General features: G+C 35.6%; 2 protein-coding genes and 1 long non-coding RNA gene across 11 annotated transcripts in view; 1 reads left to right on the top strand and 2 right to left on the bottom strand.

Moving 5' to 3' along the window:
- The window catches only part of LOC137491034 (uncharacterized), a 74,012-nt gene extending 68,081 nt beyond the window's left edge, over positions 1–5,931 (top strand). Inside the window, exon 3 of one of the 3 annotated variants that reach the window (XM_073948599.1) lies at positions 1,728–5,931. In XM_073948599.1, coding sequence (XP_073804700.1) covers positions 1,728–2,923 — 1,196 coding nt within the window. In that variant the 3' untranslated portion in view covers positions 2,924–5,931. Of the gene's footprint in view, positions 1–1,116 lie in introns of all 3 variants that reach the window. The other 2 variants (XM_073948600.1, XM_068220085.2) reach the window with 2 other exon arrangements.
- Positions 4,235–25,610, bottom strand: LOC137491061 (uncharacterized). Of its 7 annotated transcripts, XM_073948620.1 has the most exons (15): positions 19,734–19,819; positions 18,932–19,156; positions 18,627–18,806; positions 18,377–18,524; positions 18,094–18,283; positions 17,731–17,811; positions 17,309–17,372; positions 16,903–17,030; positions 13,702–15,938; positions 13,229–13,595; positions 13,059–13,151; positions 12,825–12,973; positions 12,571–12,744; positions 12,265–12,473; positions 10,774–12,184 (listed from the first exon to the last, which is right to left on the bottom strand). In XM_073948620.1, the coding sequence occupies exons 9-15, from the start codon at positions 13,731–13,733 to the stop codon at positions 11,940–11,942; spliced, it is 1,269 nt and encodes a 422-aa protein (XP_073804721.1). In that variant the 5' UTR covers positions 13,734–15,938; positions 16,903–17,030; positions 17,309–17,372; positions 17,731–17,811; positions 18,094–18,283; positions 18,377–18,524; positions 18,627–18,806; positions 18,932–19,156; positions 19,734–19,819; the 3' UTR covers positions 10,774–11,939. The 7 variants fall into 7 exon arrangements, 4 of the variants coding, with proteins under 4 accessions (XP_073804721.1, XP_073804723.1, XP_073804724.1 ...); XR_012402564.1 differs by lacking the exons at positions 13,702–15,938; positions 16,903–17,030; positions 17,309–17,372; positions 17,731–17,811; positions 19,734–19,819 and adding exons at positions 4,235–5,966; positions 25,525–25,610 and having other exon boundaries at positions 11,575–12,184; positions 18,136–18,283; XR_012402563.1 differs by lacking the exons at positions 13,702–15,938; positions 16,903–17,030; positions 17,309–17,372; positions 17,731–17,811; positions 19,734–19,819 and adding an exon at positions 25,525–25,610 and having other exon boundaries at positions 10,774–11,097; positions 11,199–12,184; positions 18,136–18,283.
- On the bottom strand, positions 20,387–24,678 carry LOC137491059 (uncharacterized). Its single transcript, XR_011011056.2, has 6 exons — positions 24,608–24,678; positions 23,250–23,355; positions 23,055–23,125; positions 21,522–21,706; positions 21,058–21,353; positions 20,387–20,742 (listed from the first exon to the last, which is right to left on the bottom strand). It is a non-coding gene; the product is annotated as an uncharacterized lncRNA (long non-coding RNA).
- Positions 25,611–26,534: the final 924 nt, after the last annotated feature.

The raw sequence follows: 26,534 nt of genomic DNA, 5'->3' as shown, positions 1-26,534 counted from the left end.
CTAACAAGCTGTAGGCGAAATATTGCTAGACGTTTTAGAAAATATTTGCGTAGCTATATTAAAGATCACCACAAAAAAAAAAAAAAACACAGAAACATGTTACATGCCTCATAAATGTAATATAACTTATGTATAACTGAATCATATAATTGCCTATAGCTGAAATGATGAAAATTGCTCATTTTATTTTTATAAAACATTTGTCAAAACGTATTGATATTTTTTGAGTAAAAGCAATACTGACATTTAAGAATCCATATTTATTTAATTCATTCATTCTTTTGACTTGTCTATTAGTGCATATGCTATAATATAAATCATACAACAGTACCTTGGATAGTTACAGTGCCGCTCCGTAAAGCTTTCAAGCAAAGTCTTTTGGACGGCCGACATTACAACACGAACACGCCGTCCTTCAGGTGGTCTCGCCGGTATTAACAAGCTGTCCTGGCTTTGAATTAAAAAGCGCAATTATTTCCTCGTTGTTAAAAGAGTCTGCAAGTTCGTGTTCCATGGATATAGTGATGTTGTTGTGGAATTTGGACATCGACGATGCAAAGCGTGACTTTATTCGCTTTATTCGATTAGCAGGAAAAAAAAGTCAGCAGCGCAAGTCGCTGGCATGTCTCTCCCAGATCAGAGCGAGTTTTGTGCTGTAAAATACAGCGCTGCGTGCAATAAACTCACATTCAGCAGGCGAAGTAGGTCTGTATTCAAGTCAATAAAATAATAACTTTAATGAATAAAATATCTTCGTTAGAATGTGATGAGTTATTCACTTCTCTGCCAGAGACTGCTCTATGGTTTTAAAACCCTTTTCAAACTGTATCGTTTAGACCTGGATCATTATTTTATATTAAATGCACTGTAGTTTATTGAGGATGTCTGATGACTAGCGCGCTTCTGCTGAGCCAGCTGTGGTAGCTTAGCAACCGAGTCGCGACGTCAACACACAGAATCTGTCAGCACAGTTCAGCACGGTTGTCTAACCGTGCCGAGAATTTTGGGCCGAGAACGGTTTGTAATCGTGCCGCGCCGTTCCAGGCTCAGTGGAGAAACAACCGTAACCGTACCGAAGTGTTCTTAGAACGGTTTGGCACGATAGTGGAAAAGCAGCTATTGACTGAGTGATTGACAGCTGATATTAACCAATCATTTGCATTCAGTTGTAGAGCAGTGAGCCAATAAATAGAGCACAAAGGCGGGGCAAGCATTGCAGGCTTTTTTACTTCAAGTTCACATAACAACTGTTTTAATCTGTTCCTGAGTGTTGCGTTTGGCGCTTTTAGGTGCAAAGATGCGTTCTGCATAAATGTCTCCTAAATCTGCGCATGCGGTGAGGATTTTACAGTAAAAACAAATGTATGCACTACAGTGAACTCCAACCGTACTCTCGTCTCCTCCACCAGCTGTGGGAAAAGCCATTCACTATTTTTTTAACTAGTGACATAAGTATTTTCTTTCTCATTTGTGTTTAAAGGTCTTTAGATTTTGGCATGATGTCTAGCTTTTGAAGCTCTTTTGGTCTACTTCACTTTGTCAGACAGGTCCTATTTTGGTGATTTCTTGATTGCGAACATGTGTGGTAGTAATCAGGTCTGGGTGTGGCTAGAGAACTTGAAGCCGGTGTGATAAATTAAAGTTGTTCTAATGAGAAATTTTTTTTAAGTGCCTTTTCACTGAGAGTTTTAATGATTTACTAAAAAGTAAACTTATTTTTATTTCAGACCTAATTAAAGACAACGATGAGATTAAAGAGGAACATCATGTCAAAATTGAGGACAAAACTCATTTAGTGACTGATGGTATATTAAAAGTGAGAGACAAGAGTTGTTTAACCTGCACTCAGTGTGGAAAGAGTTTGGCAAGCAAAAGCAAACTAAAGACTCACATGAGGATCCACACTGGAGAGAAACCATTCACATGCTATCAATATGGGAAGAGTTTCAGCAAATCATCACTTTATAGACACAAGAAGATCCACACCGGTAAAAAAACATTCACTTGCACTCAGTGTGGGAAGAGTTTTAACTGCTCATCACACCTTAATCAACACATCAGGATCCACACTGGAGAGAAACCATTCAGATGCACTCAGTGTGGGAAGAGTTTTAACTGCTCATCACACCTTAATGAACACATGATGATCCACACTGGAGAGAAACCATTCACATGCCCTCAGTGTGGGAAGAGTTTTAGCAAATCATCGTCGCTTTATAGACACATGAAGATCCACACTGGAGAAAAACCATTCACTTGCACTGAGTGTAGGAAGAGTTTCAGCCAATCATCATCCCTTAATCTACACATGAGGATCCACACTGGAGAGAAACCATTCACATGCACTGAGTGTGGGAAGAGTTTCAGTAAATCATCATCGCTTTATACACACATGAAGATCCACACCGGAGAAAAACCATTCACTTGCACTGAGTGTGGGAAGAGTTTCATCCAATCATCATGCCTTAATGTACACATGAGGATCCACACTGGAGAGAAACCATTCACATGCACTCAGTGTGGGAAGAGTTTTAACAGCTCATCACACCTTAATCAACACCTTATGATTCACACTAGAGAGAAACCATTCAAATGCACTCAGTGTGGGAAGAGTTTGAGCCAATCATACCTTAAAAAACACATGAAGATTCACACTGGTGTGAGAGAGTATATGTGCTTGGAGTGTGAGAAGACTTTTATTACAGCTGCAGAATTGAAACGGCACCAGAGGATTCACACTGGAGAAAAACCGTACAAGTGTTCACAGTGCAGTAAGAGGTTTGCTCACTCAGGAACCCTGAAAACACATGAGAGGATTCACACTGGAGAGAAACTGTACAAGTGTTCACACTGCAGTAAGAGGTTTGCTCACTCAGGAACCCTGAAAGCACATCAGAGGATTCACACTGGAGATAAACTGTAGACGTGATCAGTGTGTATTAGGGTTGGTTACCGAAACCCGGTGCCATTTTAGCACCGCTACCTTGGTAACCGGTATGTATCGGTATTAAATCAGCATATGAATTTCGGTGCTTAATTTCGGTGCTGCAACATGAACGTGAGGGGTGCATGAAAAAAGGCACATATAGGCGTTGTGTCACAGCATCACTAAACATTTAATTCTAAACAACTTTGAGGAATATGGACAAGCGATATCAAGCAATTGTTATTGTTGCTAGGGAACAGACGCACGCAACACACGCAGTACAGCGCATTTAGCCTGGAACCAGTGGTTTTCGGTGAGCGAGAGCGACACTCTTCAGATCAACATGCATGATCACGTTCATCCAATTTGCTTAAACTAAGCATTCTAAAGCGTATTTTACAAGCAAGGATTCTTACACAGCAACTGTCTTCACAAAAGTGCGTGTAACGTTAAGGGGGTAACATGTCAAACTTAATCACACATGTAGAACAGATGTAACGCATTGATCAAATATAGTTTTCAGTCTCACTCATGTAAGTCATATTCAACTCGTTTAGTTTTGACTTTATTCATTTTTGATTTCCGTCTTGAACACATGATTTATTTACAACACATTTTTAAATATAATAGTTTAACTAACTCTTTTCTAATATCTAACGTTACTTTTTATGCTGACAGTGCAGAACATTTTACTAGTAATTTTGCAAGACAGTATTCAGACAAAGTCCCTTTAAGTGTTTTATAGTCTTTTATTCAGATTGAAGTGTAATTTAGACTTAAAGGGGTGGTCCACTATGATCTCATATTTTAAACTTTAGTTGATGTGTAATGTAGCTGTGCGAACATAAACAGCATCTCTGAATGTAAAATGCTCAAAGTTCAATGCAAAGGGAGACCTTGATTTTTAGAGTTAGCTTAGCAAAGCCTACAATGAACGAATTTTGGGGACTACAAAAATACTTCCAAAAAATACTGTGAGATCACAAAAGTTCGTTATTGCGCGTCCCACACTGCACAGGTAAAGGCCATTGCCAGAGGCGCTGTAACGTTACTGCATTGCAGAGGGAGAAATGCCATCCTGCTGTTTGCACAGAACTTCTCTGTTTCTGTTGTTGGGCTTCCAAATGACACGACCCAAACACAGAAGTGCTTACAGTTCAATATTAATAATGTTCCAGAGAACTATAAAATACACAGCAAGCATGATTTGACAAAACGCAGCTTACTGAATCTCTCCTAGTTCAGTGCTGGATTCGGCTAAAATCTCCTCAAAGATGGAGCAAGGAGACGCTGTGAACTCTGAGTCATGACCTGTAAGTGTTTTTATTTGTTAAAATTGATCATGACATGTACAGCGTCTAGCCTTAACGGTGTGTTGTAGCATAAATGTAAATAACGGGAAATTATATTCATCACTAACGACTTAGCTACAAATCCATACTTATCAGTCAAACGGCTGTAAACACACACACATACACAAACATACATACACGCACTCTTGGCCAGCATGCGCGTCTCTGTGTAAGATGGCAGTGTGTCTCTTATGTGTGTGCACGACTGCACTGATTGTCTTCAGGCAGCTTTTCCATGCGTTCAACTCAAGACAATAAAGTCGCAAAAGATATGTGAACGAATCATGTTACTTACACAGGCATATTCCGGATATGCGTGAAAGACGTCCTGTTACGCATTGATTAAAAAAAATAAAAAATACAGCAATGCTCTCCCAACTGGAGTGTAACAGCAAAAACAAATCAATCCAGGCTCACACGGGTCTCATCTCACATCTTGTGATTTAATCTGTCACCACAGAAAATAACTTAATCCGAGCATGAGAGAAAAAGAACAATAAATATCCCGCGCACATGCACTTCTCATGTTACAGACACTTCATAGTATATACACGCACACACATAAACACAATAAATGGCACAGAAACACTTTTAAAGGAGCCGCATCCCATTTTCACTCGTTACAGACACGTGTTAACTGACTGACTGTTTACACACAATGCGCGTGCTTCTCCAGGCGTGACGTGGAGCCGATCGGCGAATCACAGCACATTATGATGATGACCAATCAGAGTCACTTGAGGGTGGGCCTTTTAGAGGAACTAGGCAATATGACAGTCGTTTTCCTGTTAGCTGAGTAGCTGTGTATAATCAAAGTGAGATATATGAAAAAATAACATGATTTCCTTCAAGTGAAACATGAGCGCACATTGCTTTGCATCTTATTAACACAACCAAGCCTTAAAATTACATTCTGGACCACCCATTTAATCAGTTCACTACGAAAGTTAAAATAATTAGTCAAATTATTTTGTAACTGATTTGTTGTGTAAATCAAAAATGTACAGTAAATATTTCTTAAGGAGGCTAATAATACTGACCTTATTTATATTTATTTTTTATTAAAAACGGCCTTTATTATTAAATAAACGATAAGAAATAGGACTTATTATGACTCCAGAATAATTATGTTTTAGGAAACACTGTAAAAGTTTTCAGGAACATTATTTTGAATGAATGAGAGAGCATAATAAATTGACTTCAACTGTAGGCCTGTTAAAGTTTACAGGTGCAACAATGTGCCTTGATCTAAGTGAATGTTTGAAATGTGTTCTCCTACACCAACGTTACTTGTCAAATAAATGAACAAGGAAGATTATTTTGAGTTTAAGTTATTTAATTATCTTGTTTATGAAGACTGCAGAGTGATGCATGAAAACAAATGACTTCCAATAATGTTTTAAGTATTTTGTGATATATATGTTAAAATGTGCTCCTGAAAGTACGTGGCCCCTGCCCGCCCCCCACAGGTTAATAGTAAGCTAATGTAATTTCATAATGCAAATCTTAAATTCATGCTAACCAACAAATGATCAAAGGAAATGTATTAATGTAATACAATATTAACTGATGTTTACTTTAAACTGTAATTATATTGTTCTATTAAAATGATAAAAAAAAAAATCATTTGTCAAATAAAATATTTTTGAAGAGTCGTCCACCATCATTTCGTGGCTAAAAAGTGTCAACTCAGGCACCGTTTTGGGACTGGTATCGTTTTAAAAGTATCAATTTAGCACTGGTATCGAAAAACCAAACGATACCCAACCCTAGAGTTTCACTCATTCGGGGCAGCTTAAGAAACACATGGGATGGTTTCCGGTATGGTGTCGACACATGTAGCAGCATAGAAAGAGTGCTCCCATACACACTGGTATTAATCCTCCTTTTTACATCATATATGATAACCTAAACCATATTTTAATAACATGGAGTGCAATAGGCACAGCAAGGAAGGGTTTTTTTAGAGAAGGAAGGCTTTCCTCTCACATTAAGAAGTTATTTAAGACTTCAAGGTTTGGAGATCTTTTTCGTTATGTTTTTTTATGTGGTTTAAGATATTCATGCTTGTGTTTTTCATGTTCCGATCACAGTGATCTTCGCAAAAACATCTGATTATGCAAAAACAAATATAGAGTAATTACTTTGAATATTAATGGGTTACTAAAGGAAGCAAACTTGTGGCTAAAATTAAAAGAGAAAACCAACAGATAATCTTCTGGCAAGAGACACATCTTTCTGATACAGAACATAGGAAATTAGAAACGATGGGATTTAGGGTTTTCTTTTCCTCATATAATAATGGTCGTAATCGAGGAGTAATGACATTGATCTCAAATAAAATCAACTTCCAATTAATTTCTAAAATTACTGATAAAGAAGGGCGATATAATCTAATTAAAGAAACTATTGACCAATACAAAGTTACATTAGTTAGTATATATAGACCACCTGAAAAAGACAAAGCATTTCTCAAAAAAATATTAAGTGTTATAGCCAAGGAGACATCAGGTACGTTGGTCTGTGGGGGAGACTGAAATGTACAACTTCAGCCTAAATTGGACTCATCTTCTAATAAGCAAATTAGTCAAGAAACTAGACAAATAAGATATCTGATGAAATAATTAGGCTTGATAGATGTATGGAGAGACATATACCCTCTTAAAAAAGAATAAACTTTTTTTTTTTTTCCACCCACATTTCTCATTCTAGAATTGATTTTTTTATGTTAAGGTCAGATCAACAAAAATAAAAGAATGTAAAATAGGAACAAGGGACATCTCAGAGTATGCAGGAGTATATTTAACAGTTTACCTGGACAATAAACCCAGTAAGACATTTTGGCGATTTAACCCTAATCATTTGAATGATTTAACATGTAGAATATCATATGGGACACAGCTAAAGCTGTTATGCGAGGTAAACTTATAATGTGGGGATCAAGGAAAAAAAACTGAATTACATAAATAATGTGAATAAAGAATTAGAGACTAAATATGGTAATAAGAAAGATCCAGATATTTTAATAATAGAGTTAGGGTTAAAGAAGTTAAAGCAGAACTCAATAAAATGTTTGATGAGCAAGTACAAATAAAACTTACATTTTAAAATTTTATGAAAATGGTCCAAAAAGCTCCTGGCATGAAGAATAAAGAAACAACATGCAGAAAGGAGAATATTTAAAATCAAAGATTACAAAACTAAAACGATATGTCATAAATTGGAGGAAATGCAACAGGCTTTTCAAAAATACTATAAGGAATTATATACCTCAAAAGACAATATTGAACCTGCAAACATGCAAGCATTTTTACACACATTAGATTTACCATCAATTCGATCGATACAAAATAAAACCCAAACTCAAAAAAACTATAGAAGAAATAAACAATGCTATATCAAAACTTAAAACATCTTAAGTACCAGGCGTAGATGGCTTCTCTGCAGAATGGTATAAAATATTCAAAGAACAATTGATATCAATGCTTTTTGAAGGCTGTAATCATACCTTACATGAGGGCGACCCCCCCCCCCCACCCTACCCCCCCCAGATCCTGGAGAGAAGCTATCATATCTGTGATTCCAAAAGAAGGAAAAGATCCACTTTAAGAGTTTATTTCATATAGACCTATTTTAGTCCTAAATATTGACTATAGAATATGCATCTGTACTAGCTAAACGATTAAAGGACATTTATCCAGACCTAATAGATACTGATCAAATAGGTTTTATAAAACAAGGACAAACATATGATAATATATGACGAGCCCTTCACGTAATAGATTATATAGCTCAAAACAATATTAGCACTCTTCTAAGTAGCCTAGACGCAGAAGAAGCATTCGATTCGATGAGTTGGGATTTTTATATTTAGTTCTGCAATGATTTGGATTTGAGAGTAACACTATAAAAACTTTATAAACTTTATATATAACTCCTACAGCTAGAATTAAAATGAACGGAGATATTTCGGAACATATTATATTAGAAAGAGGATGTCGACAAGGGTGCTCTTTAAGTCCTTCCTTATTTGCGTTATTTATTGATCCATTGGCACAACTAATGAGATAATACAGAAGGGGAGTGAAAATTAAATATATAGAACATCAAATTTGCTTATGCGCTGACGATGTGTTACTGTTTCTTACATACCCAGAATTCCGTTTACCAAAGGTGATGTATTGAGATTAGGTGATCTCTTGATAAATTTGTATTATATTCAGGATATAGATTAAATATACTTAACACACAAACTCTTTTATGCAACTATAACTCAGATGATAAATATGCAAGGAATATACATTTGAATGGAACACACCTTCTATCAGATATGTTGGAGTTCATATCCCTGCAGACCTATCAGATATCTATAAAATAAAAACTTCCCCAATACAGAAACCATAAAAAAGTTTTTGAACAGACGCCGTCTTCAACCTTTAGATCTATACAATCGAATAGATAATAAGGATGAATATATTACCAAGCCTACTTTTTCTCTTTCAAGCTTTACCAGTGGAGAAACCAAATGGGCAATTTAATAAATGGAAAAAAAAACTAAATCTCGCTTCATTTGGAACAGAAAAAAATCAAGAGTCCAATTTAACACTCTATAGCTTACTAAATATTATAAGGCAGTACAGCTTAGACACAGACTTTGTTGGTGAAATGACAAATACTGTGCAAGGTGGAAAGAATTTGAAAAATTACAAACCCACTTACCTCTCCAAGTGTTATTAGGAGATGGAGATGGAGACTTCCAACATACAGAATTGCATAAATTGAATTGCCTGACAAAGACCCCTTTGGAAATTTTGTACAAAGAATTTAAGAATCCTAAAAGTGTAAAACAAGCTAAGATATTAAGATGGGTTGAACATGATACTCAATTTAAACCAGCAAAACTAGATCTAAGATTTAAACAATGGAGTTTGCAAGACATAACATCATTCTGTCTCATATCACTACTGATAATAAATTGGAAGGTTTTCAACAACTTTCAAATATATATATATATATATATATATATATATATATATATATATATATATATATATATATATATATATATATATATATATATAACAACAACTTTTAAATATATAAAACAAAAAATTTTCCATAACCTTCAAGTTAGAGACTACTTCAATAAAAGCATAAGAGATTCAGAAGACATAAAAACAACAGTAATGCAGGTATTTTTAGATGCTTACAAAAAGAAGGTTAATAAAAAAACTAGTATCAAGAATTTATTCCTGTCTGACATTAACAAAGAAACACTCAACAATGTATATCAAACAGAAATGGGAAGGAGAAGCCAATATAATAATAGCCAATGAGGAATGGTTAACTATTTGGGAAACACAGATGATCACAATTAATTCATGGAAGGAAATTTATTTGGAAAAATGTAATCAGGTTCTTTATGACATCTAAAATAAAATACTTTCAAACTAGAGATCAAAACGATGGTGAATGATATATTTTGAATAAAAATATTTTGGGACTGTAATATTATACACAAGATTTAAATAGAGATAAATACAATAATGGGATTAATGTAATTTTAATTCTATGTACCTGGGAATTTACTCTGCAGAAATACCAAAAAATGATGTGTATCTTCTTAACACACTACTAACAACTAGCAAAAAGGCTATTACAAAGAAATAGCTCAAGGAAGATCCTCCATCTGTAGGTGAATGGTATGATATTGTTAAAGAGGTGTATGACATAGAAGTACTAACATTTACCTTGAGACAACAAGCCTATAAAAGTTCTGCATACTGGGTTAAATGGTTGAGAAGAAAAGTCTTGTTTTAATTTCATTGTGGTGGTTTTATTGTTTACATGTTTGGAGCCTGTTGATCTTTGACACATAACCCTTTTTTTATTGCTCTGTTTGTTTTGTTCTAAACTGTTTTGAAAAAGGAAAAAATAAAAGTTGGCTCATGTATCATCATCATCCTGACGCAAGCTCACAGCGTTCAGCATGTAGTTTTGCTGCTGTTAGATCAAAAATAACAGCTGCCATTCATGTTCAAACACTCTAAAAATAATTCTATAAGCCTGGCTGTTTTTTATAAATAATGTCTTACTTTTTACAATAAATTCTGTCCAAAATAGATTGACTTTTTTCTCTTTGCTAAAATAATTAGTCTAGCTGCCTTATTCTCTTCAAAGAGCAGCTCTCATACAGAGACCATTATTTCAGTATTTTTTCCAGGATATTGTGGATATTTGTGGATTCCTTCTTTTTTGTCTCAGCTGATCACATGGAAAAAGGAAAATGACTTTTCCCGGTCATTTTCCTTTTTTTTTTCTTTTTTTTTTTAACTATCATGTCATTTTCAGGTGAAGCGGGAAAAGTGTTGCACTTATCTGAAAAAGCTTCAAATGTTTTAAATAATGAAGTGTATTTTTTTTCTTTTAAAGTATTACACATTTTTAAATGAAATTGTTTGAATGATTTGTTAAATATATGCCAAACACTGTGTCTTAGTTATTTTATAACTTTTATTTAGTTTAAAAAGCATAATATGCACTAAAACAGAACTTTGTGACACTGGGTACTTTCTGCAACTTTTTAATAAGAATGTGAAATAACAGCACAGTAGAAGACTGTATATATAATAGTAATATCAAGTGATAACAACACTAAAGAAAATAAACAACTTCCAGTACATACAAGTGCAACCAAATGAACAAAATCTGAACATTAATCAAACAACATAGAGACAACATAGGTAATGAAGAATTAACATGCCAGGTTAATTCTCAGCAGTGAGGTCCATGTCTGCTGACGTTAAAAGCCTTGAATATCTGAAACAAAAAGAAGACGACAACCAGAAAGTGCACAATAATTTGGTTGAAACTTAAAGATGGGTGTAAGGGAGGGTTAAGCGCAGTTTGAGCGTACTTACCAGACTGTAATTCCACATGTGTCATACAGAATCCAGAGAGAGAGGAGAGAATATGGAGTAGCCTACTCACACTCTCACTACTGCATAAAGAAGACTTATGAGAAAAAAAGAGCAAAAGACAAGTCAGTAAAAGAAAATACAATTCTCTGAAAGTAAAGGTGAATGGTTTGTAAGGCCCACTCATTCAGCCTATTACAACCAAGTCTCTATTTGGAGAGCAATGTTGTTGCTTGGCAGTGCAGAAAGAGTACTCCAGGGTGAGAAGAGCAGTGATGGTTGTCCAGAGAGAGAGGAGAAAATATGGCCACAGGTGGAAACTTGGAGTTGGACATGTTAGAAGTGAGTCAGTATGGGGGGTGGAAAGATGTTGTTTTACATCCAGTCCAATTCCAGCCCTTTCCCGGCAAAAGATCTCCTCTTTGAGCCATAATCATAGAATAACTCCTCATCACTCGAAATGTCTTTTGTAGCAATGAAGAGAATGATGTCTCTATCATTAAGGACATACAGCCTGGGCCGGATATTGGCTCTTTTGCTGGAGTGACGGATCAGGCGTCCATAATTGAACTTCATGGGATGGCACTGGCAACTTTCTTCATGTGCGTCAATGCACATGGCTTCATGTTGTTTGTTCTCATAAAAAAACAAATGGCCAGCTCTGATGCCGCTTGTTGAAGCAATTGCCATCCCATCTTCATGGCTAACCAGCTCGCCGTGGTATTCACAGACAACCTCCCCGATCTAAAAGGGTCTTTTGGTGAAAACACCATCGCCCTTGTCAGGGACGGGCCTGACAGTCAGTCCTTTCCAGCGTTGAGACAAAATAATTTTTTTCACAAAGCTGCTGTCGATGACCAAGTGCAACCTGGCAACAGGTTTCCACTGCTTCAGAACCACTGCAGCCTGTGGGACGTTTGACGTCCACCCTTGTTTGTCCATCCAGCGGCTTATTTTGGACTCTGATGGCTGCTGTCCAGTAAAGTGTTCTAGAAACACAAAACACATCAGTATTCGGCTATTCTCACTCAATTCCCCTGTTTGTGTCATTAATCATCTGTATACTCACCGAGAGCATGCTGTTCACGCAGCTTGAGCTGCTCACTACGCCAGCGGTCATAGCAGTGCCTCTCATGTTCTGAGCCACACAGCTCAGTCCTGCGTGACCTTTTTGGAGGAGGCCCCTCCAGAGTCACTGGACAGAACTGCTCAAGAGTTTTGTAGGCCGTCTGTTCGTCCACCCTTGTCTCACAGCAGGAAGCTCTACTGGACCTTTGTCTATAAGATCATAAAAAATAAATATTGAAGGAAGGAAAGGCAAGGCTGTGGGTTGCAAATTTAAAAATAAGGATCATCCCAGTTGTTAGATGCTTACGGTGTTTTCCCAGCAAGCTGATCTAGCACACTTAGAGCCAGAAACGGATCTGAAGACGTTCTCCTCATGTAGTTCCTTTCAGCTGCCACATTTCTCTCCACTTCTGACAGGTTTTGTGCTGCTGCCTCAAATGCTCTCTGGGCATCGCCACACGTCACACTGGGAAGACTGTATCTGAAACACAAGGCATCGTAAGAAGGCAAAAAGTGGACGGATGAACATGTAGAGTTAAACACAGGTGTAATGTTGCTTACTTGTCATGTAGTCTTTTTAAGTCGTTGGAGGGATTATAAATCGATCTCCCACTACTTGACACAAAAAATGAATCAACTGCCACATCATCCCCGGTGCGGTTTTCTTGCAGCATTACTGGCCGCACCTCATTGAAGTACAAGTTGAACCACTAGTTAGAGAAAGGAAAAAAATAAGTCTAAATTTGACACAATACATTTATTACTGTTATTATATAAAAGACTATATAAACTTACAAGTTCCTGTTCGTGTGACAACGGTACTTTGTGCTCCTTCACTGCAACACAGACACCATTCTCTATACGGCTCCTCCCCTCCCAATCCTCAACCTGCAAACAGACAGTTTTGCACATTGATGAAGCATATAAGAACAAAGAAGACAATGTACGGAAAAACAAACACTTACAGTCATGTGTGTCACAATTCCAGGCCGCTGGACTAGCTTCAGCATGATAACAGCCTCCAGGTAGTACAGGACGAGCAGCCGTTCATTTTTAGTCAAACAGTCCCCTGTGATGGCTCCTGGACCCTGCATTTTGCATATCACGGCCTGGAAATCTTTGAATGCAGCCTCCAAAACAGCAAGGCAGTCCTTTGGCAAAACTTCTTTGCCACAACCAAACTCTGATTTTTTTGCTGTGACCTCCATGCTCACTTCTTTGGACATGCCACTCTGTATTCCATACAGCACATCCATAAAACTCTCACAGTCCTGGAACAAAGCTGGATTGTTGTGGGGAATGTCCGTGGAGGTAATAATGTATTTCATGAACCTTGAAAAGAGATCAACATTGGGTTTGTTACAGTCAGAACACAGCACAGCTGACATGATTAGTTAGCATGTACATGGCAAACTTGTGGTGGTTCCACATTACTGACCTCTTGAGACTCTTCGAGTACCCAGCCGGCATTTCAACGGTGATTCAACGTTGAATCAACGTCAGGTCTATGGTTGGATCAACGTTGAATTACCTTTCGATTTTGCAAATTGGATCAACGTTTATATAGTGACGTTGTTTCACCGTCGGACCACCACCGGTGATTCACCGTTGAAATCACAACGTTGTTTCACTCTTACCTTCTTCATGGGTGAATTATGGTCGTTTTGTAGACGTTGAATGAAGGTTGAATTACCTTTCGATTTTGCAAATTGGATCAACGTTGATACCGTGACGTTGTTTCACCGTCATACATTTCAACGTAAGTTAAATAGAAATTACATACAACGCAAAGTCCATAAATATAGCAAACAATTTTTTACTAATAAAAAATACACGACACAAATACACAACTTAGTCTGTGTATCAATTTATTTAATACACACCTCATTATTTCATTTATTCTAAATATACAGCAACATTTACAGCATACATAGTTCATTAAAACCATGCAGGTTACTATACATGCTGTACACTCAAATACAGAAAAAAGGCATACAATTAAATAGTCACTTTTTAATTAGGTTTCATGAATTAAAGTTAATGTTTACTAACATGAACAAAGAACAAATACTTGTACAGCATTTATTAATCATTTAATTAATTGAAATATGTCCCGATGCTATTAAAATCAAAATGTATGCTTGTTAACATTAATGCACTGAGCTGACATGAACTGTACTTTCTTTATATGAAAGATGCTTCATTGTTCTTTGTTCATGTTAGTAAATACATAAACACTTACTAATACAACCTTATTGTAAAGTGTTACCGTCTTCAGAAAGACAGATACTAACTAAATTAAAATTAACTAAACTAACTAAATTAGTAACTAAACTACGCTTCAACCATCACAGTCTCCAAAATACAATTCTGTTTACAAAGTTTACAAAATACCCATTTTTAAAGTGGCTGCAGTAAAAAAATAAAATAAAAAACATCACTCACAACTAAGAATCACAAGTGAAATACATTACATCTGTTTGAGGTTTTATAGGTTGAGAGAAAAACTTGAGGTAAAAGATGGCACTGGGGACAAAGAATCAAGTGTAAAACACTAAAACATCTATATCAGTCTAGCAGTTAAATACATATTTATTTCTCAAACACCAGGTGAGTTTCCTACAAAATCAATAGAGGTTTGCTATTCCAATTCATTGTAAATGAATGGCTTCACTTTCACAATAGTGAAAACTCATGCTATAATCTAAACCTGACATTACTCCTTCACTTTGCAGGTCTGCATGCTAAATATTTAGTAGTTGTTTTTTTTTGTATAAAGTACATCTATTGTGTTTAGCATTACTGCAGCAAAACTGAGCACCTGTGACAGTGGAACATAGACAAATATTTCAGTAAATCATCAAGAAAATGTGTAGAATATATGGTTTGATTCTCTCTCACAAACTCAACAGTAAAAGCAATTTGTTATTCCATTATTATTAGTATCATAAAAATTGTATGTTCACATGGGTCTTATAATAATGGCTCACATTTGTGAATGTAGGACCACTATTTCACTATTACATGTCACATTAAGTGGTTATATAGGTTCTGTTATTAATTACTTGTGTCATACCAGAGACTTGTTAATCTTCAGAACACAAACTAAAATATTTTAGATTAAATGCTCCTCATCCTCTACAGACAGCAATGGTCCCAAGATGGTCATTGTCAAGATAAGGCACAAAACACATTGTCAAAACGTTCCATGTGACTTCAGTGATTTCAACTGTGAACATACCAAGCTCCAACAACACTTTAGTGAGGCAAAACAAAACAGTAAATACAAATGTGTTTGCATATATCTCTCCCGCATCAGATCAGCGTGTGTGTTTACTACGAGCAGTATGCACACACCATGACCTGTTGTGGCAAAGGTAAACAAGTTATTTTTACAGTACTTACTGTGATTTAACCTTTATGACAAATGTACTGGACCTGTTACTATACCTGATATATCACTATCTTTTATGAACACAAATTTCACTGTAACGGGTGCTGTTGTTTTGCTCCAGTTACACCTTTAGAGAACACCGTACTAGTCAGACATCCATACAAAAGCAGAGAGTTTGGTCTTGTGTAGCAGAACTGCAATAGATGTCTGTCTGTCTAGGCTGACACTGGTTTAGGCCATCAGTATGTCCTTGATGCCCTCAAATGGAGCTTCCAGAAAACCTGCAATAAATGAAATACGAGGTTACAACTAAGTTGGTATCAGCTATTATACAAAGTGAAATTCAAATATTTATTTTTATTGAATCCAAATTTGTCCTATAATATCGCCACACTCAATAATTTTGACTCATCCATCTGAATATTCCTAACTAAGAGAAGTGAAGAATTAGGTGTGATGTTGTCAGGAAGCCCTTCGCCACCACCGGTGCCAGCATTTCCAGAATTCAAATTTCAGATTCTCGAAAAAATTGCTTTTTTTTTTTTTTTTTAACCAAGGCTGCAGTAAAGAATCATGAAACATTCAACACATCTAATAATTACAAGTTGTTGTAAACCATTACATGTACTGTAAAAGCTGTTTAAAGCTTTTTAGACATGGTTGAGAAAAACTCTAGAAGGAGTAGCACTTCTGTAAAAGTCTGCATGTAGGACAGAGAATAAAAGGGATAGTTAAAAATTTGTATTCTGTCGTCATTTACTGACCACATTGAACACAAAAGAAGATATTTTGAAGAAAGCTGCAAATCTATTTAACCATTGACTTCTATAGTATTTTTTTCTACTATGGAGGTCAATGTTTACAGGTTTTTAGTTTTTTTTCAGAATAGCCTCTTTTGTGTTCAACAAAATAAACTCATAATGGTTTTAAACCATTTGGGGAGTAAAATGTGAGTAAATTTTCATTCTTGGGTGAACTATCCCTTTCAGTTGGAAAACACCAGAATTCTTAAGTAGACCCTTTTCGCAAGACAGATGATTTTCACGCATTTCATTTGTCATCTTAATCCTCAAGTTTTTAATATTTAGATTTATTTAAATAGCATGTTTATTTATTTGTTTTAATGACATTGAATAAAACAACTTCTCAATGACATCACATGTACTGGACCTGCTACACATGTATCACTATTTTTTGAATACAAATTTCACTGTAACGGGTGCTGTTGTTTTGCTCCAGTAATACCTTTAGAGAACACAGTAGCAGTCAAGACATCCATACAAAAGCCTTGGTGTGGAGTAGCAGAACTGCAGTCTGTCCAGGCTGACACAGGTTTAGGCCATCTGTGTGTTCTTGATGCCCCTCAACTGGACCTTCCAGAAAACTCAGAAAGTTAAAACCCATTACACCTTTTATCTGCTACTATACAAAGTGTAATTTAAGCATTAATTTCTCACTAAATACATATTTGTTCCCCAATACTGTCACATAGTATAACATCACAACATGATTTCACAATAATAATATCAATATAACAATATAATATCACAACATAGCCTAACAATCAATAAACAAACAGATTAGAAAGAGAATATCACCAACCAAAGCACCAAGAAGATTTAACAGATAGTTAAAGGTAAAGTAAACTTACATGGACAAAGCCTTTTCCATTCAATGCTGTGCAAGTTAGTGCGTCTCTGGAGTAAGTTACATGTCTAAAAGCAAAAACAACAACAACAGTGAAACGACAGCAGTTAACTTTGTAATAATAACACTAATAATACAGCGTATAAAATGGATATTGTTTTATAACGTTGCTCAGTAACTTTAAACTGCGTTTGGAGTTTATCGCTTTGAATTTGCCATAAAAACGCTCATTTAGACTAACGTTAAACATGTGACATTACCTCGAGGTTAGCTGCGCGTCACCGGAGCGCAAACAAGAGTAAAAACAAACTGGAAAGTTTTAAATGCTTCAAAATTCGAAACACTACACCTCAAAAGTCACGTTTAAGATACACTGACAAAATCGGGGGGTAAATAAAACGTTAAAGCATCTAATAACACGCTTACCTCTGAATTCTGCTGCACTGCAGGTCAGGTGTTCGTAATTAAGTGAAGTGAAGCGCTGCGCGTGGCCGCGTGCGCGGAGTCCTCCAATACCATGGTAACCAAACATGTTGAATGTTGGGTAAAGCCATGACGTTAATTCAACATACAGATCATGATAAAAAAATGTCAACGTTGATTTGTACAAGGATTTCTGTAACTTTTTTCAACCATTTATCATTCAACATTGTTTCAACATTAAAGCAACAACTGACATATTTTCAACCACATTTCAACGTTGAAGCCTTGTCATATGCAGGCTGTTTTTCAACCATTCAACATTAAACGTTCTATCAACATTATTTCAACGTTCAAAACACAACTGACCTTATTTCAACCATATTTCAACGTTGAAGGTCGGTCGTGTGCCGGCTGGGTAGTTGAACACTGTCCATTTTGAGAGCTTTGTATCTGACAAGATGTTAAAGTACTCTCGCACTTTCTCCACCCGCCGAACAAACATCAAGTTTGGCTCAGTGGGGTCCATGTAATGCAAGAACCTGGACACTGTTTCCACCTGAAAGCACACATTTCACATTAAAATAAACTGTACTGCATAAAACAACACCCATTCACTCATTTTTACATATATAATTTCACTTGAACTTACTACTTGTTTGCTGTTTTTATATCCTAGGTCAGTGTAAAGGTACTTATTAAATCCTGCTAGAAGGGGGTGGTCAATGGAGTGCTTTTTGTACAAGCCTTTTTTGACCTTCTCCACCCTCACTGAAGAGGTCCACATCGGTCCACCAGTGCTGAAATAGAAAAGCAGGTGATGAAAATGACTTTGTATATTAAAGAGAAGTCATATCCACAGTGTATATTTACTTTCTGGGAATGCTGATATAAAAGTATACCTCTGATAGTACTCTCCAGAGCTCTCGTCAGATAAGGACTCATTTGGAGGCTCCAATGGACTTTCTGCACCTTCTCCAGAGCTTTGAGGCACAGAAGATGTTGTCGACCGAGCTGGTTCCGGGAGGACTGAAGGTAAGTTATTAATCACCAACCCCTTTGACTGCATCTCCGCAATCATCCTAAAACAAGGAACATAAAATAAGGTCAAATAAACAATACAAAAAAATGTATATTTATTATTATATGCAGATGTTAGATTTGAAGTCAGATACATCAAATAAGATAAGCACAACTGAATACAAACCTGGCCAGAGGATTAGTAGAGTCCAATATGTCACAAATTTTTCCAAACTCCCAGAAACGTCCTTTGTGACAGAATTCAGACAACTCCTTCTTGGCCTCTTTGACGACAGCCTGGATCTCTTCTTCTGTGCTGTTCCTCATACACACCTTCCTGAGATGCCCAGGAAGAGAGTGAGGAGCCTTTTTGCACACAGGACAGAGGAAAAACATCCTGCTGTGGAAGGATCTGTGTGGATAATAAAATCAAAATGTTATACAATGAAGAGACCAAGAGCAGCTTTGGTAAGGTTTGGGGTCCACCACACCCCACCCCCAACTCCAGGTACAGAAACAAAGAAATGAGCACACAAACACACACAGCAATGTCTGCCGGATATTTTGATTAGAGTTTTAAGACAAAACTTAATTTCATATTAATATAATACTGTTACTAACCATATTATTTTAAACGTATTTAATAATATGACATTTATTATGAGAGAAGAATAAAATTGTCTCAATTATTTCTTAAACCAAGATCATACCAGCAGTTAGGATTTACAAGTCAAATATAAAATAACAACACAACTAGTGTACAAACTGCTCTCCTCTCACAAATATCTGTCCTCTTCAGAGGTTTTCTAAACTTCTAAATTTAAAAGTTTTTTTTTTTAATTATCTAGAAGAACTAAGTTCTAGAAGACTCTTTAGATTTTTAAAGATTTGACTTCCACAAACCTAACTAACTCCACTGATAAAATGATACAAGCTAAACTGAGCTTAAGAAGCCTGCTGCATAAGGCATACTGACTAAATGTACTTACTGTTTAGAAGCCATTTCCGATGTTGAAATGTGAGTTCGGTCCACTGGTAAATTGCAGCAAGCTGTAGCTGAAAATGATACAACTGTAACTTTACTGAGATGAGATAAGCCTCTTTAACCTGAGCTGGCAGCAGATCAACAGCCTATCAGGAGACAGCATCCAACAGCAGCCCAATCTGCCCATCCCCAGGTGTTAATGGCCCAATAGGGGCAGAAACAACTTTAAAACAGCTACTACAACCCCAGATAGCAAAATACACTCGGGCCAGTTCCGGCTAGATTGTCGCCTGCCGAAGACTTACCCCTCGGCCCAACTCCGGCTGCCGGACTCGGGCCCGATTCCGGCCCGAATCAAGCGGGCCAGATGCGGCGGCCGTAAGCGAGCCGACGCTGCGCATCCGCGCCAGAATCGACGCGAGGGTAATGTGCGCTGCGGCCCGGAGCTGGCGCGACTCCGTATTTATACACCTTATAAAACCTTTTGGTATTACATTGGTACTTAATATATGGTATTACAACCATTTCAATTTATACAACAGCAAACACAGGCTATAATGTAAACACAAAGTGTAAGCACTGCGTTTAACCTTTGAATAAAGTGCAAACTGCATACACATTCTGTAACGAAAATAATCAGACAAATGACAAAATAAATAAATGTTAAACGTTTATTAATTGCAAGAAAAAAATAGTACTAAAATTGTATAAATAATTTTGTAGTGCACAAGAATATCAATATAAAAACAACAATAAAACAACACATTAAAGACACACAGAAAGATTTAAACAAAAAATCTAAAAATTACACACAAACACAGATGTTTTTAAAACAACCCTGTTTTCCCAATAGACTTGAATTAAAAATTTGTACAAACAGCTAAATTTTACATAAACCTAAATATAGAAACCAATTTAAGATATAGCAAGAAACATCTTAAAAATACCAATGACAATCCGCAAAATATCCAAGTCAAACTTGTAAAAAGTACTGCAGAATTCTGAAGAAACATCTTGAAACATTTTTAATAAAACATTAAAATAATAATAAACAAACAAATATATATATATATATATATATATATATATATATATATATATATATATATATATATATATATATATATAAATAATTGCAGAAGTATAAAGTCAAACTTATTTTTAAATAAACTTGAACAAAATCAATTGCACAAACAGCAAGACATGAGTGAGATGATTATACATTTCATATATATACACGTCTTGTGCAATTTTATATTTATAATTTTATTTGTATTACGTTTATTAAAAATGTATCAAGATGTTTCTTCAGAATTTGGCGCACACACATACATACATACCTACATACCATACATATATACACACACACACACACACACACATATATATACATATACATATAAATGCAAATGAAAGAAACAAATTGTTCAAGTATCAGGGAACATCCTAATACACTTAAAATGTTGTTTAAAAAATAAAACAAAATAGTGATGTAGACATTTGACACATTAGCTTTCTCTTCTTTCTTCCTCCATCCCGGTCAGGGGCAAGTTGTAGCTACCTTGTAATGCATTTTTCCACTTCTTTATCAGTGGCGTGGTATGGACATTTGTCCTCACTCCATCTGTGATTAAAAGATAAACAGATAATTAGTAGTGAACAAGTACTAATGTAAAAAAGAAAAGAAAAAATTAGGAAAAAAGTAGGCTACCTCAGAAGCAAAAAAAAAAACAATAAAAAAAAAAACAAATAAACTTAAAACACTTTGAAATTAGCAAGAGCTTGAACTTACCAGTTTCTTCATTTGTTCAGGCTGCTCCTTTAGTTGATTTTCAAGCTTTTCCAAATCAAATTGGCCAAAGGAAGGTCAAATGTGTTTACATCTGGAATTTCATCACGTCTGTTTTGGTTTTGTGAGAATCAGGCCCAGCTGCTGCTTTATGACGTTGCATGATTTTAAAACTTCAGTCAGTCGTGCTAAAAAAGAAAAATAACAGATTAGTATAAATCAACCTGTAGCTTATTCTCATACAACTTCTGTAAATACAACAGTGGGTTAGACACTGCTGATATCCTCTAGTTGATCTTTACTTTCTAGCTGCATTAAACCTTAACAAATTTAGTGATGTCTTCAGTTCTTACAAAGACATCACGAGATGCAATAAGTTCTGTCTTGATCTAAAACTGCACTAGAACAAAGACTGTAAATGTTCATAGGTGTACTGCAGGAGTGTCCAAACTTTTTGGGCCGAGGGCCAGATGCAAAAAAACAAACGTTGTCGCGGGCCAAATTTTACATACATCACACAGACACGTGTGTATATATATATATATATATATATATATATATATATATATATATATATATATATATATATATATATAGTTGAAGTCAGAATTGTTAGCCCCCCTAAATTATTAGCCACCGTTTATTTTTTCCCCAATTTCTGTTTAACGGAGAGTTAAACATTTTTTTCCACACATTTCTAAACATATTAGTTTTAGTAACTCATTTCTAATAACTGATTTATTTTATCTTTGCCATGATGACAGTAAATAATATTTGACTAGATATTTTTAAGACACTTCTATACAGCTTAAAGTGACATTTAAAGGCTTAACTAGGTTAATCAAGTTTATGTTATGTAAGTTTATGTAATCAAGTTTTGTTATTTTATAACAATGGTTTGTTCTGAAGACTTAAGGGGCTAATAATTTTGACCTTAAAATGGTTCATAAAAAAAATTAAACCGCTTTTTATTCTAGCCGAAATAAAACATAAGTCTTTCTCCAAAAGAAAAAATATTATCAGACATACTGTAAAAATGTTCTTGCTCTGTTAAACATCATTTGGGAAATATTTAAAAAAGAAGAAATAAATCAATGAGGGGCTAATAATTCAGACTTCAACTGTGTATAGACAGACAGACAGACAGACAGATAGATAGATAGATAGATAGATAGATAGATAGATAGATAGATAGATCATAACAAGAACTGCTGCTTAATTGAATGCATGTAATAGCGACACCCGGTGGTTATTTATTGAATTATTCATTTTTGTATAGCGGGCCAGATTCTATTGATATTTATAAAAATAAATATATAAAAAATATATAAATAAATAAATAAATATATAAAATATATAAATAAATAAATATATAAATAAATATATAAAAGATGGCCCGCGGGCGTAGTTTGGACACGCCTGGTGTACTGGAATGTACAGTATCTGTGCATCTTGATGGTGGTCTTAAGATTTCTGCCATAGTCATTGACGGTGATGGTACTTGTGGTGCTGCATTGATTTCTGAAATCTTCATACCTGCCTTTTATCCAGCCTCTTTGTTCCAAGTAATTTTTCTTCATCACGGTATAGATGTGTCTATACTGTCCCTTGATCAGATACATTTACAAAACAAAACATCACTTTAGTATAGTGCCAGGGCAAAACTCACAGGTTGTAATAGATCAATGACATAATGTTGACAATATGTGTTTAAAATAATTGCAAACAAACCTGTTCTGTCTTTAGATGTATGACGGGCGAACATCATCCTCATCTGTCTACCAGTCAGAAATCACAGTTGCGTGTGGATGTTTGAGTCGAGCTTCCTCATATGCATCTATAATAAAACATCACATTGTTGTTAACCTCCCGTAAAGAAAAGTTCAAATCCTGAAATACTATCAAAGTTAATTAATGCATATAATACCTATAGTGTAAATAATCAGTACACAGAAGGTTGCACAAGATTTATTCGGAGATTCATGCAGAGTGACAGCCTTATGAATCTGAGACATAGATTTGTAAGATGGCCAAGCACATGCATAATTCTGTACCCATGAAGATTAACCTACCATTGTGAAAAATGTTTGATGATGATAGCCAATAACAATAAACCATTTCAGCTGTTTGTGAAGCAATTAGTAATGTAATGTCTGAAAAGCTCAATCTATGTTGAAAATGTATCAGCAGTTTACAGCTTATAATGGACTTTTAGCACACAACTATAACATGCCTATTCACGTTCAAAAAGAGTGTGCCATTGACTTCTTTGGTCGTGATGTACTGCAAAATGATCTCACTAACCTTTGTTAAACAAGAACAATGAGACTTAACCAACAAATATTGTTACCCATTCATTTAAATCAGAATTTATCACTGTCAATAACATAAAAAACAAAAAAAAAAAACACATCAAAATCTGCTTTAAGACGTTCAGTTTTACATTAACTGACCATTACAGCTTGAACAAAAGATATAATTGATTCACATAGGCTAACACATATGAATTAAAGTGCACACTAATATATTTCTCTTGGATAATTTAAAGAGAATAGTAAACAGTCGAGTTTCGATCATTTTTGTGACTAACTGCATAAACAAGATAAACAATAATATTTTATTAATCCAAAACGATTAGTTTTTATTTACACATAATCACAGAATTAATACTGTTGGATAAGTATACGCCTGTACAATGATTTTTTCAACATCCACGGTACTTTATAATGTTAAATCAGGAAAAAAACACGTTTTGCCTTGTTAGTTAATGGATTCGTCTACAGAAACTTTCTTTAACGCAAAGTTAGCATACACACAAATTCGTTTCATGTTTCTTTAAAATAATTAAAATAGTTTTCAGTTACTACACACGTTACAATCTAACATTGTGTAAAAGGAAAAGGAACTTTCAGACGTGTTTGTAACTGTTAGCGTTAGCATACATTAGCTCTAGTCGTGTTTCTTAAAGCAAGTTACATTTCGTATCAAACTGTTTTAAATTACTAAACGCTGTTACAACCAAACACCGTGGAAATGTTTTAAGCTCTAAATTCGCTAATTATACAGAACACAAGCAGTAAAAAGCTTACCTTTCTGACCGGAATCCACGTGAATCTTTGAAAAACCAAACTTTTTCTTCTTGTGATCTTCGTGCCATGGTGGTTGACAACCAGCTTTTTGGAGCATTACCGCCACCGTCTGGATTGGAGTGTGGATCATGAGTTTAGTCACGCATGTGTTTATTATGAAACCAACTTCTGCTTTAAAAAAACAGTCAGCACAGGAGCGTGCTATCTCAAAAATAAGCGAATTTTACATAGTTTTTCTCTAGATGACATGTATAATCTGTTTATAAATAATATTGTTTTGTTTGCGTCTAAACATTGCGACCATCCACACTAAATATTCTTTTTTTTTTTTTTGCTATCGTACCATGAATATTTTCTCAAATTATCATTAAACGTGGAGCTAACAGATTACTAGATAAAATAAGAACTTAATCGGTTGCCATCAGCCGAGTCCTTGCCAGAAGCCAGGATATGGTTGAAGCCAGGATATGGTTGACCGGAATCGGGCCAGTGCTTTACAGCCGCATCACAACCGCATGTGCGCGAGCGAGCTGCGGGCCGCACTCGGCCCGGATAACACTCGCCGATGCCGAGTCGGAGCCGGAGGCGCCGGAGGGCAGCCGAGCTCGGGCCGATTACTGCCTGCTATCTGGGATTATACCAGCAGCTAGGATTTACAAGTCAAATATAAAATAACAACACAACTAGTGTACAAACTGCTCTCCTCTCACAAATATCTGTCCTTTTCAGAGGTTTTCTAAACTTCTAAATTTAAAAGTTTTTTTATTTATTTATTTATCTAGAAGTACTAAGTTCTAGAAGAATCTTAGATTTTTAAAGATTTGACTTCCACAATCTAACTCCACTGATAAAATGATACAAGCTAAACTGAGTTTAAGAAGCCTGCTGCATAAGGCATACTGACTAAATCTACTTACTGTTTAGAAGCCATTTCTGATGTTGAAATGTGAGTTCTGTCCACTGGTCAAATGCAGCAAGCTGTAGTTGAAAATGATACAACTGTAACTTTACTGAGATGAGATGGGCCTCTTTAACCTGAGCTGGCAGCAGATCAACAGCCTATCAGGAGACAGCATCCAACAGCAGCCCAATCTGCCCATCCCCAGGTGTTAATGGCCCAATAGGAGCTGCAACAACTTTAAAACAGTTACTACAACTGGGGTCTGTTCTTCGTACGTGGATTACTCAGTTAACTGGATTTGGATATTGACGATTTGACACGATCCAGGATCGTTTCGTTCTTCAAAGCTGATCCGAGAGATGTTGTCATAGCAACAGTTCTGCTAGGTCAAACCTGATTGGGAGCAGGTTTAATTCATATAAACAGGATTAGATCGGCTCAGTTCAAGCAAAGATAATACAGAAAGTATGTTCCGAATTACGATATTTTCTTACAGTAGTAGTTATATACACTTGGGAAAATGGTACATATTTTTAACTATATATATAAAGTTATAGTCATTAATAAAATAAATTAAGTTATACATATTAATAAAACGTATGCAATCTGCACCCTCGATATAGAAGTACAAAGACTGCCACCTGGTGGTGCAAAAAGAAAACTTATTGATATGAACTTTTTAGATCGCTTTAGTACAAATTGTGTATAATAGAAATGCACAATATGTGACTTTTTTAAAGCAATAATACATTTATGCAGTCATAAACATGTTTTGATAGTTAATATGCCAGTGATTTGATGCTTCACAAAAGTTGCAGACGCCTTTACCAATATGAAAACGCTTTTGTAAACAACCAGTTATTCTTTACACCGATTAAAAAACGGCTACTATAATAAAGAAAATATTTTCTAAATGTGGAACTAAATACATTGATTTGCATTGATGAATACACTTGACACATAAAACCTGCAGCTCACAACAAATGTGGAAGGTTATTGCGTGTCATATTTAACAAGCCGTTTACT

Source organism: Danio rerio, chromosome 4 (assembly GCF_049306965.1).
Source record: "Danio rerio strain Tuebingen ecotype United States chromosome 4, GRCz12tu, whole genome shotgun sequence".
Lineage (NCBI taxonomy): Eukaryota > Metazoa > Chordata > Actinopteri > Cypriniformes > Danionidae > Danio > Danio rerio.
The sequence above is the reverse complement of the archived record's forward strand: the minus strand, read 5'-3'. Positions and strand labels throughout refer to the sequence as shown.

Bases quoted from the DNA above. Each gene is read 5' to 3' on its own strand.
- LOC137491061 (XM_073948620.1), bottom strand. From the start codon at position 13,733: ATGCCGGCTGGGTACTCGAAGAGTCTCAAGAG. The intron at 13,152-13,228 runs GTAAGTGTTTGT...GTCTGTTTGCAG, and splicing joins GAATTGTGACACACATGACT to GTTGAGGATTGGGAGGGGAG. The intron at 12,745-12,824 runs GTAAGCAACATT...CTTGTGTTTCAG, and splicing joins TTAAAAAGACTACATGACAA to ATACAGTCTTCCCAGTGTGA.